At 42.3% G+C, this 17,451-nt stretch overlaps 1 protein-coding gene across 1 annotated transcript in view; it reads left to right on the forward strand.

Annotated features, from left to right (window-relative positions):
• Window positions 1-17,451, forward strand: part of TFCP2L1 (transcription factor CP2 like 1) — a 37,944-nt gene that overhangs the window by 10,102 nt on the left and 10,391 nt on the right. The window contains exons 3-10 of the mRNA XM_054830289.1: window positions 8,916-8,992; window positions 10,619-10,724; window positions 10,995-11,101; window positions 11,715-11,867; window positions 13,050-13,160; window positions 14,898-14,989; window positions 16,363-16,411; window positions 16,508-16,601. Of these exons, the coding sequence (XP_054686264.1) occupies window positions 8,916-8,992; window positions 10,619-10,724; window positions 10,995-11,101; window positions 11,715-11,867; window positions 13,050-13,160; window positions 14,898-14,989; window positions 16,363-16,411; window positions 16,508-16,601 (789 nt within the window). The remainder of the gene's footprint in view (window positions 1-8,915; window positions 8,993-10,618; window positions 10,725-10,994; window positions 11,102-11,714; window positions 11,868-13,049; window positions 13,161-14,897; window positions 14,990-16,362; window positions 16,412-16,507; window positions 16,602-17,451) is intronic.

A 17,451-nucleotide genomic window follows, 5' to 3' on the forward strand; every position in this document is an offset into this window, starting at 1 on the left:
AATGAAAGCCCCGAATTTCAGCCCTCAGGTGCAAATGCATGTATCCAGGTTCAAGACACATGTGCATAAACTGGTACACTTTAAACTGTGCTGTGCTTAAAATCTGCTGGGTGTTGTACTGCCTCAGCTTACTGCAGACATGTCCTGGAAAGGTGCAGAAAGCACTGGGCAATCAGCAGCTGAAGAAGACCTCTTGAAACTGATTGCTAATTGCTTGGGTAGGAGATGAAATTGCTTGCAACAGAAGGCAAAAGAGAACCTTTGTCTCCCTTAAAAAGTCTAAAGTTCAAATTTGGTTGTCTAATCTTCTACAGCCAGAGAACTCAGTTTTAAACACTGAGATTTACAGTAAATGAAAAAAGCTGTTTTGTATTGACGTTAACGCATACGTAATTGAGTTTTTATGGGGTCACAACTGTCTGAATGTTTGTAGTTTTCCTGGAACAATTCTTTATTTGCCTAAATGAAGTGTAGAGAAGGCTGAGTGACCAGCTCTGCCTGGGTGTGCTTCTGGTTTAATTATAGCTCTGTTTGTGGGGATATTTTTGCTTTGTCCCATGCTAAGAACTGCCTCTTTTCCTAACAATCACTGCCATTACTGACCAGGCCCTGGGTATTTCAAGGAGCTCTGCTGCTGGTGGCCTCTCCTGTGTGAACATGCGCTCCACCCTTGCCTGAGATCACAAGCACGACGATGACTTTGTGTTGCTGAGACTGTGAATATCAGGTGCTCCCTGGTAGCTGCCCACCTATGCATCCTTGATCCCAGATAACTGTGGGGTGCCATACTGCTCCTTGACCCCTCTCCACTCTGTTCCTGGATCTGGATGGCTTAAAAAATGGCTAACAAAGCTGGTTTGTCTTTCCCGTTTCTGAGACTGGCTACTTGGTATTTTTGGTTCTTGTGGTGCACCTCTTTGTCTTTGGAGAAGGAATTTGTCTCCTGCCTGACTTTGAAGACAGCTCTGAGTAGGTTTTGGTGTCTCAGCTGAAGCCATTAATTGTGCTAGCAGCAATTTCCCCATATGTTTGGCAGCTCTGTCTTCACTTGGCAGCCCAGGATAAACAACCCTGTCTCCAAACCACACCATCCCTAAGCTCACTATGAATCTTGCTTCAGATGACAGGGCACCTCTGCATAAGTAGAGCATCTGACTTCTGTTGTCCCTAGGAAGCTAGAATCTCAGTTGTCTTTTAACGAAGAGGCTGTTTTCTATTCTTTCTGTAATCCTTTCTTCTGTTGCTAACATCTGGATGAAATTCAAATGGGATTGTGAACTGGCTGGATTGTAGCCTGTGCACAACTCCTACTGGAAGCCCCTACACTGCATTTTGTTCTCCCACTTCCATAAATCTTCAATATCTCTGAAGGAAGGAAGTGCTCAGAAGTTCCTCTGAGTGTAGTGACAAGTAAGAGAATATCTGTAAGATTTTTTCCTTGTATTCCATGTCACGTTTTTACTTTCCTCCATTATCCATATCTACTTTGAGATTCTTGTAATTATGATAGCGAAATTTTTGCCTGTGTTTTTACAGCATTTGCCGTCTGTGTCAATGTACCTATCAGTCTAAAAAGATGTGAAAAATTTTCAGTTAGCTTTCCTTAACTTGCAGTGTCCTAAAAGATCACATTTTAGGTAGCAATAAGAAACTTGGGAAGCACTGTAGGTTTGGCATGTTTAGCTGTTTTTATAGGTGTAATGTATGATACCTTCTTTCTGAAAAGGCTGGGGAAAAAACTGCCTTTTTTTCCCTTTTGCTTCCTACCAAGCATTTATTATGTGTTCCTGAAATTAGGCAGGAAGTACTTGAGCAGTGAGAACCCTCTTGTCCTAGCTCCGTGCCACATTTGTGACCTGTGTCGAAGGTACAGTCTGCTTTGATGGGATGGTTGTCAATCACATCTTCTCCCCTGCTCTGTGGTAGGCACAGAGTAGCCAGGTGTGGGAGTGGGACTTGCTTTCTCCCAGTTTCTTACTACAGAAGTGTGGTGAAGGAAGCGACTTACCTGAGGGCATCAGAGCGAGCTGCTAGATGGGGTCAGGAGTCGTACTCAGCTCTTCTGCATCCCTCTTCAGCACCCTCACCCAGGACCATTCTTCTTACTTATCTGAAACTCAGGTAAATATTACATACAAAGCTACTCTTACAGAGCTATAAAACTTGTTGTCCAAATTGACTTAGAACAGGTTGAAACCAGAAAAAGCCTGTATTTTTTACTTACACAGAGGGGGCTGAGGTTTTCTGAGCTGGGCAGATGTGACTAAGATAGCCCTGGGTGTTTCAAGTACATGCTAGAGAAGTGGAAATACAGGAAGAAATTATTTTCACAGGGCGGATATTTTTTCAGCTTTCCATCAGAAGTCTGTAATTTCTTCCCTGATTAATTGGTATTACAAATCAAAGTTTATACCACCACTTAGATTAGGTGGAGTCCAACAAAGCGGATAAGGTCTATGCAAGAGAAGCCCACGTGCATACAGTGAACTTAGCAACTGGAGTGTTTCTGTGTCTACTGGCTGGTTTTGTGTCCTTGATTCAAAGTTAGACTGCAGTCTTGGAGGAATTAAATGTCCATCCCTCACTTTTGGGTGGAAACCACTGTAAACGAGGAGTGTTTCTGTCAGGGCCTGTTAGCTATGAAGTGTTACCACTGTAAAATACACCGTCTTCAAAAGTCTGGGAAGAGTAGGGCTCAGCCAAATGTTCATATAGTAAATAAGCACTGAGATTTTCTTCCAGCAAGCTTGTCTCCAAGGCATGTGTTTGGCTTTCCCACAAGAAAGATGTAAGGAAAGAGAAAGAAGGGGACAAAGAAATCCCCTCAAGTTAGGGGAGGATTGTAAAAGGAGGCAAAACATAGGAAGAGACATGATAGTGTAGTTCTATGGTGTGGTAGTAGAATTAGTAGTTGACTTGATCTGTTGTGTTCCTGTAGTCTTGCTGCCCTGGTGGTAGTGGCATGTAGGGCAGGTATCCTCACTTGGTACTGGACTCGGGTACCGAAACACAGTGGAGCTAAGGAAGCTTTGTTGCAAAAGGAAACAGTCAGGAGGCAGGTGAAAGGCAAGACTACAAATACTGATGCAAGGCATGTGTAAATTGGGGGTTATATTGCCACAGTATAAGCAAGTTCAGAAGGAGATTGTACAAAAGAGGAGTTTGTGAGCGTTGGTCATGGCTGGGCAGCTTGATATGGATCTGATCTGGACACTGAATACTAGAAACTGGGAAGTTATGGCCAGGAAAGGGCGGGCTATGTCCACCCTGCTCCATCCCTGGGCGCTTATAACTGCATGGTGTGTTGAAGATGAGATGTGGGGCAAGATGGACTACTGTATCGGGATGGCTCTTGTGTTCCTTTTGCATTTCGTGGCCCACAGTTGTTCCTCCTTTGCAGGATTTCCATGTTCCTAGCGTAGCGGGAGCTTTCAGGGTGGCCTATTGTGTAGCTAGTGAATTCATAATATCCACTGGATAAACGTCTCCTACAGCATCTTGTCAAATGAGGCTACAGGAAGCAACTGCAGAATATCCACTGCCATTTGTGGCCTGGGGAGGGAGGATTCTGTCCTTGCTCCTTCTCCTGCAGAGTGTCTGCACATGGGACACTTGAGCGAGTCTTACGCTAAGTTTTATTTTTGCTTTTGTCTGGCTAAAAAGGTGTGGACAATCAAGCATGCAAGTTCAGATGCCATGTCCATTGCTCTTGCCTGTTTACCCTATGGGTTCATTAATCTTTCTTGTCAGAAGAATCTCAGTCTGTGCCTGATGCCCTGAATAGTTGCATTTGGCTGTTTCAAAGGTGATCCTTTTGCCTGCTGGATGTGCTTTGGTTTAGCAGGATAAATGCTTTCTTTTTTTCCCCCCTCCCCCTCCTTCTGTGTGCTGCATTCGACTGTCAGCATTCCTTTGCCTTTATCTGTGCGCTGTTTAGGATGTCCATATAAAGTTGCTAAATGGAATTTTTATTGGCCAGCTTGGCTTAATAATCAAACAGTTTCCAGGCTGGTTCTGTCTGGTGCTGTGTGGATCCATTCTGAGAAAGAGGACTCGCAGTTGTTTTTTTTTTCTTTCCACTGAGTTTTGTTGGGGATATTGCTTAGTATAAGGTTAGGGTTTAATTATTTGCTGGAAAGGCAAGCAGACTGCTTGGCTAGAAGGAAGGCCTGAGTCATATTGGTCTGGAACATCAGCATCCTAATTGGAAATTAGTGTATTGTATCGGTGTATCATGCAGAAAACCACAAAATGCGTAGTGCAAGTGGCCCTTGAAATGTAATACCAAAACAACAAAAAAGCAAGCAGGATATTGTGGTTGTATAGCAAATAATCTTTGAACAAAATGTAACTTTGAGCTTGAAATAATGATAATCTTCTATAATCAGAAGTTGCCTAGAATTCCTGACCGCTGACTACATTCCGGCAATGGAAATCAGTTAAAGTGTTATAGCTTGTAATTTCTGAGTGTGTGAAGGCATTCCCATGTTGAACTAAATTACTTTTCATCCATAGAAAATTGTTGACTTTCAGTTCTTTTGTCCCCAAACTAAGTGGTCATGACTGCATTTAATGTGCATTAATTACCGAAGACAATAAAAGTTAAAAAAGTAAACAGTCTATAAATCCTCTTTAAGATAGATGGAATTGCTTTATGAATAACCAAGCAGGAACTCTTTGGACCTGGGTGGTTACTACTTTGCTGGATACTACTCTTGTTTGTAAAGCAGAATTGCTCAAACTCTAGCCTAGGAGGAGATTGCATAAATTTGCTATTACTCAGGGAACGTCTGTTCAAAATACAAATTACAGTATATCATCACCCACCCAGGTTTTTATTGGTGCCCCTGAAGCTTTCAGTGAAGCTGGGAGACAAATTGCATCTCAGGAATTTAATGTGGTTTTCCAAGTATTTATTACGGTTGTGTCCCCTGCCTGAGGTAGGGAAGAAGGGTTGTGGCAAGCTCCGTGTGAGGGGAGCACCGGGTCACGCAGGCAGGCAGGAGCCTGCTTTGGCCTCAGCTGTGCTGGGGATTTGCTTCCAAAATGTATTCTTCCTTTCAAGTAGTGATAGAGATGCTTTAGGTGCCCTCGTATGTTTGTGCTCAATATTACGTGACCAGGCTGGTCACCAACTGTGAAGCTATCTTGAACCTGTGGTGGTGCAGCTATGGCCAATGTCCAGAGCATGGAAGGAAAAGAGTTTCAGCAAGTTGCTGGCCTTTAGCACTGGGTTTAAGACTAACATTCAGCAATGTTGAATATCATCACGGTAAAGGGAGCTTGCTGTGAAACCGCTGCTCTCCATTGCCACAGATGTTTCTTTCAGGCTCTTCCTTCCATCTGAGCCCTGTGGATGTTAAACCTTTGTCAGCTGAGGACAAAGATACCGTCCTGGTCAAGGCCAGACCATTCAATCAAATCATTGCAGAGTCTCAGCATGGGTCCCCTCTGCCCCTGTCTCCAGCTTTACCACCAAGCATTGACTTGGAAAGATGTTAATATAATTAACCTATATTAATCTGTATTTCCATCTGAGACAGACGGAAAAGCTCAGTATAGGGGAACTCTCTATATTTGAGCTGTATGTTTTGGGCTAATTGCAGTCGGTCTTGGAAACTGGGAATACAGTTTGTTTTAGTCACACTTGCAGCCACGTTTCTTTACAGATTTAGATACCTGAGTAAGAATGATCTGTTACTGATTTAGTTTTAGTAGAAAATTGCAGTCTATGCCTGCTAGTGCTGATAAGTTGGTGATGCAGGATTCATAGGTGATCTGTGTACCAGAGCCTTGAGTGACTTCTTTGCCCTTTTTGATGCTGGAGAAGTTCAGGTTTCTTCAGGTTAGGTCACTATTATTTGCTTTATTTTACAAAGGAATCCTGTTTTCCAGCATCCAAGTACTGATTCTTTAGTTTCTGGTGGTTTGTTTTTTGTTTTGTTTTGTTTTTTTTTTTCCTCTGCAATTGCTATAATTGCAGGGCTGAGATTGTAATTCACCATTTCAGGAGTTTTGCTGGTATTGATGGTGGAACACATAGAGTAAACAAGGCTTGGAAGGTATTTTTCAAGGAAAAAATATAATCCAAGCAGTTTGGTGCTATAAAAGTACAAGTATCTGAACCCTGTCCATGCTATACCAATGAATTATGGGAACCATTAGCCACAAAGCAATGTATTTGCTGGAATAAGTCATAGGGAGAATGAATTTTTCAAAATCAATACAAAAACATTTATATATAAAGGAATTGTGAGGAATTAGGACCAAATTCTCAGTGATAGAGTTCCACAGAGCGGGAAATAAACTGTGTTTATGAAGCTTGGCTGGGAGCAGTCTTGTTTTGATAACAGTTCTGTGTAGTAACTGCAGTTAAACATTCAGAGGTCAAGGGGAAAGCAGTTAGCATAAAATACCATTTTGACTGAGGTTTTTCGTGGCGTAAACTGAGTTCCAGGGCTTACATCAGATGACCCATATATCTTTCATCAAAGCATTTTATTTCCTCTTTAGCTTTCCATTTAATATTAACTCTGTCTCCGCTACAGTTTCTTACTAGCGGGCAGAATCTGTTTCTAACTCCATCCAAGCTGAATCATTCCCGTCAGGAGGAGATGTGCTGTCTGCTGGGATGCAGTATTGTTCCTGTCCCGTCCAAGTGGTTAGAAGATGCGTGCTGCAGAGTCTTTGAGTCCTTGATGCTAGTTTGAAGGGAACATGGCTGATGTATTTATGCCCATTATTTTCTTTTGTCTCATGGAAACTACAAATAAGCAGATCGGGCTGACCAAAGAGTAGGAGTGTATCAGTGCACAAAGGTGTCCCCAAAACTTGCTCATTCCTGAGACACTCGCTGAATGGCTGGCAGTGCTTCTGGTTCTACCATTGCTTTCCTCTATAGCACAGCCGATGCCACTTCATTTCTCTGTCCCTGTTACCCCATCTGAGTACAGTCATAGACATATTTTACTGTCTCTTGGCTGCTCATGATCTCAAATACTAAATTAATTTTCTGTAATGATTAATTAGCCTCATATTTTCATGGGGATGAACTGTAAATTCAAGAGATGCTTGGCTGTGTAAATTTGTTTGAGGCAATGAACTGTATCACTCTATAGCTGGTGAAATCTATCCCCGAACTGAACCATCAAGCAGTACCAAGTACCTCATACAACACTGATACACATATACAACATATACACAGATACGTAGTACAACACAGAAAACCAATTTTGTGAACCCGAGCCTGATCTTTTTTTATGCTAATGCAACAGTATTGATTGTGAGGGGAGATATGTAAGGTCTCTAAAAATTGCCAGGTAAACAATTATTAACGTGTATTAGTGGGAACATTAGAAAGTCTCTTGAGTTCAAGTGTGGAAGACCTTAACTGCAGGACTGTGGTTTACAAAATCCACTTTTGTTGTCCAGCAATCTTCAAAGGAAGGTCACTTGTTACTTTGGTTTATGTATGCGCAAAGAGATGGGTTAAGATCTACGCATGTTTCCAGTCTTTAATTTGGTACTTCATGTGGTTTATTCTCCCCTCTCCCCTCGCCCTAAGCCACTTGCTGGATTCAAGGGTCATTTCCTGTTTGCAGAACTCCTATTGACATCAGTAGGAGTGTTGTGCAAACATTTGGGGCTTCAATATGGCCTCCCTTGTCTTTTTTTTTTTTTCCCCTCCCCGTCAGCCAGCTGAATAAGCACAATTATCCCTGTGCTTTGGTGATATGGTCTGTCCTCACGTGGGCAACCGGAAGAGCTGGGATTCCCAAAAGGGAATCTGCCTGAAATACGGCGCCCTCCTGACATATCTGCTGTCGTAAGTCTTCTATTTCTAGATCCAGAAATGTAGCATTTTTTTTGTCTCTGCTGGTAGCAACTGCTTAGAGGGAGATGTATCTGCTTTGCAGTTTTCCGCAGGGCAACTTCTCAGGAGATACTGGTTGAGCCAGAAAACCCAAACCGATCTCCTCCTTACTGCCTGCCTTGTCGTACTTGTGCATTTTTCAGTAAAAGGGAGGATAGCAAGATGAACAAGAAAAACTAGCTGTAAGGTATACATGTGCTCCATTAATCCTAACGATCCTGTCCTGCCTCTGTACCAGCTGTAGGTTTATTGTACAGAGTTGGTCCTACACAATGAGCTTTTGTGCTTAGCCATTTGTACTTAAGGTATTGGGACATCAGTCTCCTTTGTCTACTGTGTCAGCCTTGGAGGGAGATGTTATTTCATAAACCAGCTAGTTAAATCCTACTGAACAGGCTGAATTCCTTATGCTGAGGGTGGTGGTGATGGGGTGCTGGAGTATGAATTCCCTTCCCAGAAGTGGTCCTTGGTCCCCTTGCTGCTTCCACATGCGTGTCTGAAGGAATGTGTATGTCCTGGGCAGCCATGTTCAAGGCCTTACGGAATAAATCTTGTATTTCTGGTTCACCAAAACACCTTAAAGAGCTGACTGCTCTCTGAAGAAGGTGAGATTTCGCCCAAGTTGCTATCTTCTCCAGAATAGTGCCTCGACTTGTTGTGCCAGCAGCTCTTCACACAACCATTGCTTCAGCAGAAGGGACAGACGAAGGCAGTGATGTTACAGCCATGTGACACGCGGGGACAACTGCCTCGAACACCTTGGTGACTTTCTGAAGGGTGACCAGAAAACTGTGGCAACCCTGGGAGACAGACTATGATCAATGCCCTAACTGAGAGCTTTTAGCTGCCAAAAGACAAACCTTCTCCTTAGATTTCTGCTGTGCTTTACCGCCTACTCGATTAATGGGGGCAAATGCGTTATGTTACCAAAAATGAGCTTTCCCTGATCAAACGTATGCTTTATTAGCCACATAAATGCCAGCATGACTCTCTCATTGCTACAACATATTAAACACCTTGGAAATGTTTCCTTAAACTCTAGGTCAGTCTTATGAAATCCGTCTACTTGAGAATAGGAAATTGGGAGAGTTTCAAGATTTAAACACAAAATATGTAAAGGTAAGGAGAAATATAGATTTCTTTTCTTCCTGCTAATACATACAGCCTCTAATGAAGGGCCTGACCTTGCTCACACTGAGACAATGGAAAATACTTTGCCATTGTTTTTAATGGGAGCAGGGCTGATGGAGTTGTTGAGTGCTAGTTTCACGGGACTATGCAGCTTGGCTTTACAGGGCTTCAGGGGAACCTTTATTCTGTTTGTGATCATGACCCCAGAGTTTCACTGTGAATATTGGGTTCAGGGGAATCCCAAAGTTCAGAGGTGAACATGGTCAAAACCGCTGAGAGGCAGACTTGTCTCCCTTCTTAACCCCAGCAACACGCCTGGGTTGTTACATGTCAAATGGCGGATCCCGGTGTTTACATCGTTCTGCCATGCACATTCTGCATAGCTCCAGTTTACTTTGGTAATGGGCATAATTACAAATATACAGAACTTGGTTGTTTGGTTCTGGGGATTTTTTTTTGTTGTTGTTTCCCACCTCCCAAAACAGTTCAAATTCAAGAACTTGGGTCCAGATCTTGGTTCTGGAACCAACCTTCAAGCCTTCCTCTCCCAAATTCTTGTCTGTTCTGCCTCAGGATTTCTTTTGAGAAGTGGGGACTAGTTGCAAAATTTGGATTCCAATCTGGATTTCAAATGTTGTCCAAGTTTAAGCAGTTCCCTGTTTGTCTTTCGTCCCATTTCAGGAAGCATGTGGATTGGGATTCCAATTTTGCAGGCGTCCTCGCTGTGGTTTGCTTGCTTCTTAGAGCTAGGGTTTGATTTGGGCATATCTGAGGTTCACTGGCAAAAAAATGCTCACTCCCATTTGATACAGAAGTCCCTAGCAGGAGTATGGACTTGACAAACTGGGAAGTAAGGAGTCATCGACTCATGCTAGCGTAGCATGCAGAGGATATATTAGCGAGGGGTACTTTGGACTTGTCTGCCCTGGGGATTGCTCTTATTCCAGCCTTTTTTCTCCAGTTATTGACATGGCTGCACCATTGCAGGCTAGAGATGAAAATTCTGCTGTTACAGAAGCTTTCCTACTCTACATTCATTTGACTGTGTAGTGGGGCAGTTTGCCAGGGTACTGGGGCAAATCCAGTGCCAATGATTGGCTGTTAATGGCTGGAATCAAGTTTAATTCCCACTGACAAGGTGTCTGGGCATGTCAGCTCCACTGGTGCAGGGACAGGTGAGCTGGCTTTCACATTTGCTAGTCAGAGTGGGAAATACCGGGCTTGGGGCATGGTACAAACACATTAAATATTACCCCTGTGTGAGCCATTTTGGGTGTGGAGGCAGTATAGTGATGTTTACCTGGCACGACACCTAAGGTTAGGTGGACATTGCTATAGTGCTTCCAGACAGAATCCCGGAAAGCTGTACAGAGCTGCATTGCACAGCGTAGACATGCGCTGTGAAGGGGAAAGTGTGTTGCTCTCTCACTCAGGGGTCCCTTAGGAATTTGCTAAACATGGTGATGGGTCTCTTAGGTGGACCCTCTGCTCTCCTCATGAATGGGGGTGAGAAACAGAACAGATCAGCTTTTGCTTCTACGCTGGAAAACCAAAGTCATCTCAAGAGAAGGGCCTTTGGATCACATTGTTCATCTTGCCGTCTTTTCTTAACAGAGTATAATTCGTGTAGTTTTCCATGATCGACGCCTGCAGTACACAGAGCATCAGCAGCTCGAGGGCTGGAGGTGGAGTCGGCCTGGGGACCGCATCCTTGATATAGGTGAGACTATTTCATTATGGTTCCTGTGTAGTGTTTGTAATGGAGGTGCTGAATGATGTATGGCATGTTTGCATGTGTGTTTAGGTTTTTTATTATATCCTACTCTCTTAGGAATCCTGTATATCTTTGGGTGGGAAGGAGATCTAGCACTATAGGTCCCAAAAATTATCATTGGTGGCATGGCTTTTCACATGCATCTTGTAATTATATGGAAATGCTTTCTTTTCTTCAATTTAATATTTTTAAAATTTTAGGGGTTTTCTTCTACAGATATTCCGCTGTCAGTTGGTATCTTGGATCCCAGGGCCAGCCCAACCCAGCTGAACACTGTTGAATTTCTGTGGGATCCATCAAAGAGAGCCTCAGCATTCATTCAGGTAAGAGAGAAGTGATATTCCTGTGGTAAATACAATGGTGAGATATCTTATGAAGACCTGGAGAGTTAAGATAGCCAGGACATGAAAAAGAGAGAAAGATGCTAATGATAATATATAGAAACTCAAGCGACAATTATGTATAATTAATTTGTAGGATACTTGCTAAACCTACTTGCTAGCTTTGGAGTACTATCTGCTACAGCTAGGATTTTCCTTTTTTTTTTTTTTTTTTTTTTTAAAGGATGTTGCTTTCTAAGCATGGGTTTTGTCTGGAAGAAACTGTTCACAACCTGTTAGTTTTGCTTGCTTTCCTCTTTCATGAGTGTTTCTCATCCCAAACGCCATCTATCTGTTTTTAATCTGTATGTGGGATTTACTTAAATCAAAGGATGCTTTTCCTGATGCTCTGTTTCTCTCCGGGCTCCTTGTTCTTCTAATTGTTTTGGCCTGAGGAACAGAAATGAAAACATTTTGAACTCTTCTGCCTCTCTTATTTTCTTGGGAGGAGCCAAAACCTCATGTTCAGGCACCCTGCAAGTTCAGGGAGTCCGAAATTCAGATTTGCACAGCTTCCAACTGTCTCCAGAGATGAGCACAGCTTTTGTTTTGCCAGGTACATTGCATCAGCACAGAATTTACTCCACGGAAACATGGAGGAGAGAAAGGGGTACCCTTCCGGGTGCAAATCGACACCTTTAAGCAGAATGAAAATGGTGAATACACAGAACACTTGCATTCTGCAAGCTGCCAGATCAAAGTGTTCAAGGTATGGGGTAGTTTTAGCTCCGTCATCAACTGAATTACACAAAGACACAGGAACATGCACAGTTTTCAAATTGTGTAGGAGTGATGCAAATAGTGGGGTAAAAGAACAGACTTTTAACTGGGTACGCTTAAGATCTTAAACAGGACTCTTGCACACGAAGTGACATAAGCCCTGAGCTGCTACACAGCATTTCTAGTTAAATTCAAATGACCCAAGTGCCGCACCAGGACTTATGCCAGTCCGTTGTGCCTTGAACACTATATAAATACTGAGATCTGTGCTGTGTGGATGTAAAAAAATGCTGTATTAAATGTAATAATTCCAACAACTCAAACCTTGACTGGTTGGAATGAAAACCCATTGGAGAGGCATCAGCACACAAAATAAATTTCTATGCAATATAGGCAAGCGGTCTCTAGAAGGCATTGCCCCTCATAAGTTTGTGTCCTGAAGATGATGCCTGTTGCAAACTATACAAAATATGGTCCAGTTTCTCGGGGATGTTGAGGCTATGGGTTTAAGTCATTTTGAGCTAACATATTACCCTAATGATATTCAGGGTATCCACTGTATTTTGGTGCTTCTAGGTAATCAAGACAATATGGGCATCTCCGGTTTCTTTGATTCAATCCTCTATGAACACTGAGAGTGTAACTTGGAGATCTTAAATACCCTTTGCTGGTTGCAGCAGAGTTCCTCTCCATGCTACTTGGAGGAGAGAAAGATGATTCTGTTCATCTCTGAAGCTCCTAATTTGTGCATGGCAGACCTGTAGTCACTTAACAACAAGCTTTTCATAGGCCTGTTTTCTCAAAGAATTTGCTGCTCCAGTCTTGCTCCTATGAGCAGTGTCTTTCCTGTTCCTGGAGAGATGGTACAAATACCAATGAAGTGCATAACTCATGGGGCTCATGGTCTGAAATAGCCAGTATCAGATCTCAGGACTGTGGTCAGCCTACTTTGGAATTGCAATACGCATTAATGGGGGATGTTATAGAAACAGTAGAGCTGCTTGACTAATTCTTTTGTCTAGAAAATGCAGACCTGATCTTGTTCCATATGTTGAGTCCCCATAAATCTTAAGGAGACTTTTGTGAACAGATGAGAAAAAAAAATCTGTTGGCCTCTGTCTCCAAACTTGTAATACTTGGCATAAGGGAAAGCTTGTGCTTGTGCTTATAGCCTAAAGGAGCAGATAGAAAACAGAAGACTGACAGGGAAAAAATGGAGAAGAAGACCACCCAAGAGAAGGAGAAGTATCAGCCTTCCTATGAGACAACTATTCTCACAGAGGTAAAGCGTTTTAGACACTTGTTGTACTACTTTAGCATGTTGGGAGATAGACTTGAGAGAAAATGCAGTCTAACTGAGCCTTGGAGATTGTCTTCTGGAGACACGTATGCCCAGATCTGACTAAAATTGAGACCTGAATGAAATTATAAAATGTCTCTCACTGTTGAAGTTTATAAAAGATGCCAAAGTTTCTTATGTTTCAGGGTATAAACCAACCCTTAACAGCCTAACTTTAAGTGTTTTCTGTATCTTCTGCTGCGTGCCAGGGCACTTGTCATGGCACTTAGATGCCACTTGTATGAGGTATTTTCTTCAGAACTGTCTGGCAAAAGCTCATGTTGGAGATGGAGCACTTGAACAGATGACTAGGCTGATTAAATTATTAATCTGTTTTTCTGTGAATGTGCCTATGAGGCTAGTATTACATACTAGATCTCAAAAGGTTCTGGCTTGTACTCTAGGAATATCTTGAATGTCTGATATTCTGATGCATCTGGTGTTGAGATGTGTTTCTACCCCTCCCTGCCATTACTAAGATGTATACATAAGCTTACCCCAGGCTGCAGAATTACTATGCAACAGGACTCAAGACAGTGGTTTAAAAGTGCTGTTCTGTCTCCCTATGGGAATATTTTGTCATTTGATTTAGTTTTTGGTTTTTTGAAGTGGCTGCTGGACATCTAAAAATGAGGGGATTTTCTTAATTTAAATAAACTTCCTGCTTGTGAGATGCAGTCCCTCCCACTCAATTTTCCTCAAGTTGCCAGGAGCAACCAGCATGATTTCCAATTCAACGCGGTGGTTGTTAATAAGGCTCTTGTGTACACAGACCTAATTCTACTGAGTTGGCAGATCTCAAACGCTTCCTGTGAGCTCTGATGCACTTTGACATATTGCATGGGGAAATGTGGGTTGCCAAAGAGTTAAATATTTGCTAGTGCTTGTGGAGATGATAAAAGATTTGCTAGTATTTGTGGAGATGATAAAACTCCAAAGCTATGCTTGTCTTCTTTTTATCATTGCAAACAAGGATGCTACAGAGCGTTTTCTTGAGCTCTTGATGGTGGAAGGTTCCACAGGGTTAGAGTTCTCCTGCTGATTCCAGTGGCTTAAATTCAGAACAGAGTCACCAATTCTAGCTGGGTTACCCTGGTTTTATACTACTGTAATGGAATATGGAGTTTGACCTATATTCGTGAAGACTTTTAGTAACTTTGTGTCTGTCTGTCTATCTTAAATTTTCTCCCTGTAATACCCATTTATAACTGGAGCTCTTCAAGTAATAACCAGAGGTTTTAACAGGCTGGTTCAAATTCTGCTCTTTCACTGGTATAAACCTGAAGCAATGCCACTGGAGCGTATTTGTCACTCTTGCCTGGATTTAATTAGGGATTTATAATTGAGACCAGGGGTATTTCTATATCATTGCTGCCTTCAGTCTGAGTTGACTTACTGGCGTTGCTCTGACTTACAGCTGTGCACGCTTTGGCCCAGTGTTATTTGGGGACAGGCTTTGTGAAATGGGAGAAATGTGGAATGCACAACTGGAATCAATCTGGCCCCCTGACAGCCCACTTGGAGAGCAGTGTAGAAAATCCATGGCCTGTCTCCTCCTCCCAGCAGGAGGGATGAGCTGAAGTTAGTGGCGTGGCAACAGCATGAATGTGGTATGAGAGGAGAATCAAATCCCTTATTTTCATCCTTATGAAAGTATCCCTGCTGCCTTTCTTCCAACAGTGCTCTCCCTGGCCAGATGTGCCTTATCAAATGAACAATGCTCCATCTCCAAGCTACAACAGTTCTCCCAACAGCTTCAACCTTGGAGATGGGTATGTAACAAATAAATGCTTTATCTTTCCTGTTGATATGGTAGCCTTCAGGTTTTGTGTGTCCTTGCATTTCATACTCTGGAAGAAGAGGTCAAGGACCACCCTTCCTAGAAAGGGGAAAACATTTCCCACAAAGACTTTTAAGATCTTCCAGCCATGAATTCCCTGTAACACAGAGTTCACTGCTTATGGGAGGTGAGCATCAGAGGACCACCAGCACAATTTCTGCTGTGGATTTCCTCTCTTATTCTTCTGTGGGGCTCAGAGAACACACCATGTCCTGTACCAGAAATTCACAGTATCTTCTGACAGGAGTGTTAGAGGCTTTAAGCATCTCTTCAGAGCTGGTATTCCTTCCTTCCTTTCTGTCTTGAGGTGGTTTGAGGTGCTGAATTCCCAGTTGAATGGGATTTAAAGAAATTCTGTCTGGAGCAAAACAGCCTGGGTTCTGAGGACCTGTTCCAGAACAAAGGATTAACAGGAGGCATGTTTAATTCATTAATATAGCTGTCATAAAGAAACAGTTTTAGTGGTGCTGAAATACCCAAGATGATAGCTGATGACAGAAATACACAGCAGGGTCCCTTGGTACTTCTGAGTCCTCCCTGCAATGTATTTTCCCATAGGAATTTGTCATAGGACTTTCTTTTCCTCCTCTAGGACTTTACAGCCTTGTCACATTCCTGCACAGCTCATTAATTAATCAATTGTTGTATCACAAATTTTCACTGAGCAACCTCAACCTATGAATAAGGAGAAACACTGAAATGACAAAAATTGGTGTTAGTAGAGAGATGTGTTAGAGCGTTTTCTTCCAGAGGTAGATTATTAACTCTTTGGGAAAATCCTTGATGTGTTAAAGTCCTGTCTATGTTTTGGGAGGGTTTAGTAGAAATGTGGTTTTATCTAATATAGTTAAATTGCAATTCACTATGTTTAAAATACCACCAGATTTGAATTATAAGGTTCTTTATTAAATTTTTGCAAAGACTCGTTATTAGACAGTGGATTTAGTTAGGGGATCTCTGGCTTGTAGAATGTTTCAGTTCAGCCATACTAGTAGGTCACAACTTCCTTGCTTAGATGGCGTCACATTAGCTGTATGGAAAAGCTTGAATGAGGACAGAACTGAGTATTTGTCTCAGTTCTGAGCAGGACCTCAACTGACCAACAAAAGGCTCAAGTACAGTTCAGTTTTTTCCTTGGTCCAGATTTTGAACACCTTTTTAAAAATCTCATAGAGATAAAAGCCAAGTTGATATGCAACTTGTGACAGTTGAGTCGAATGAAGGAGGGGGAAGAGGATGGACATTGCAATGTAAAACTTAAAATAATGTTTTTTTTCTCTTCCACCTTTATATAATTTGTTTTAGCAACAGTTCTCCAACCCACCAAGTGGAGCTCCTGCCTCCCAGCAATGATGTAAGTACTTGAGATCATGTTAATGTGGTGCTTTTCTTTTTTAGGACACTGGTGAACAGTTCATTTCAAGACCTTCTTATTCTTTTTGCAATGTAGCATCTCCTTCCTTCTGCTTCTATTCAAGATGCCCAGCAGTGGCTTCATCGTAATAGGTTCTCTCCATTCTGTAGACTCTTCTCAAGTTTTTCGGGTGAGTTTAAACAGTCCAATTATTTTGTCTTTATTCTCTTTTGTAAGTGCAGCTGATGCTTCATATCAATAGCATCTGCTGCTGGCCACTGTTGATGGGATCACTGGTCTGATCCAGTGTGGTTTTTCTTTTGTTCTACATTAGTTAGCATTCGCCAAAGCAGTTTGTAGAAATGTAGAGTAGGTTAAGATGGAAGAGAATCGGTTAAGATGGAATGAACTTCTTGAGTTCATTAGGTGCAACCCTCCTGCTTAAAGCAAGTCCAGAGCTTTGTGCAGTTGCGTTTGAGCATCTCCAAGGTTCGAAATTCCACAATCTCTTTAAACAACATCTACAAATACTTGCCTACTCTCACAATGAAAAAAATTTTTGCTTATACCTAATCAGTGTTTCCCATCTTCTGTCTGCCGCCTCTCACCCTGTCCCTGTGCACTTTTGAGAAGAGTCTGGCTCCATCTGCAGCTCCATCTTCACTGTACCCTCCCATTAGATAGTTGTACACAGCAGTAAAACGATGGAAGGAGGAATTGTTAAAGATGTTGAAACTTTGAGGAGCCTCTCTTTGACTTGCAACATGATTAAACAACCTGGTAAACATGGCAGTTAGAGAAAATTGGGCCATTTAATGGCCAGTCTTAAATAACTAGCTTGTCTCTGAGTTGGATAGAATATCTTCCAGTGCAGCACTGCTCTTTTGGCAGCTTCTAGCTCTCTGTTTCACAATGATTGATTTGCAGTGTACATCTCTCTGAATTTGCAACTTCTCTAGGCAAATCTGTCTGATTTAGCTTTGTGGATTCTCTCCCTCTGCCCTTTCCTGCTGCCCATACACACAATTTGGAAGCTAAGA

The sequence above is a fragment of the Grus americana genome, chromosome 6 (assembly GCF_028858705.1).
Source record: "Grus americana isolate bGruAme1 chromosome 6, bGruAme1.mat, whole genome shotgun sequence".
In the NCBI taxonomy this organism is placed as follows: domain Eukaryota; kingdom Metazoa; phylum Chordata; class Aves; order Gruiformes; family Gruidae; genus Grus; species Grus americana.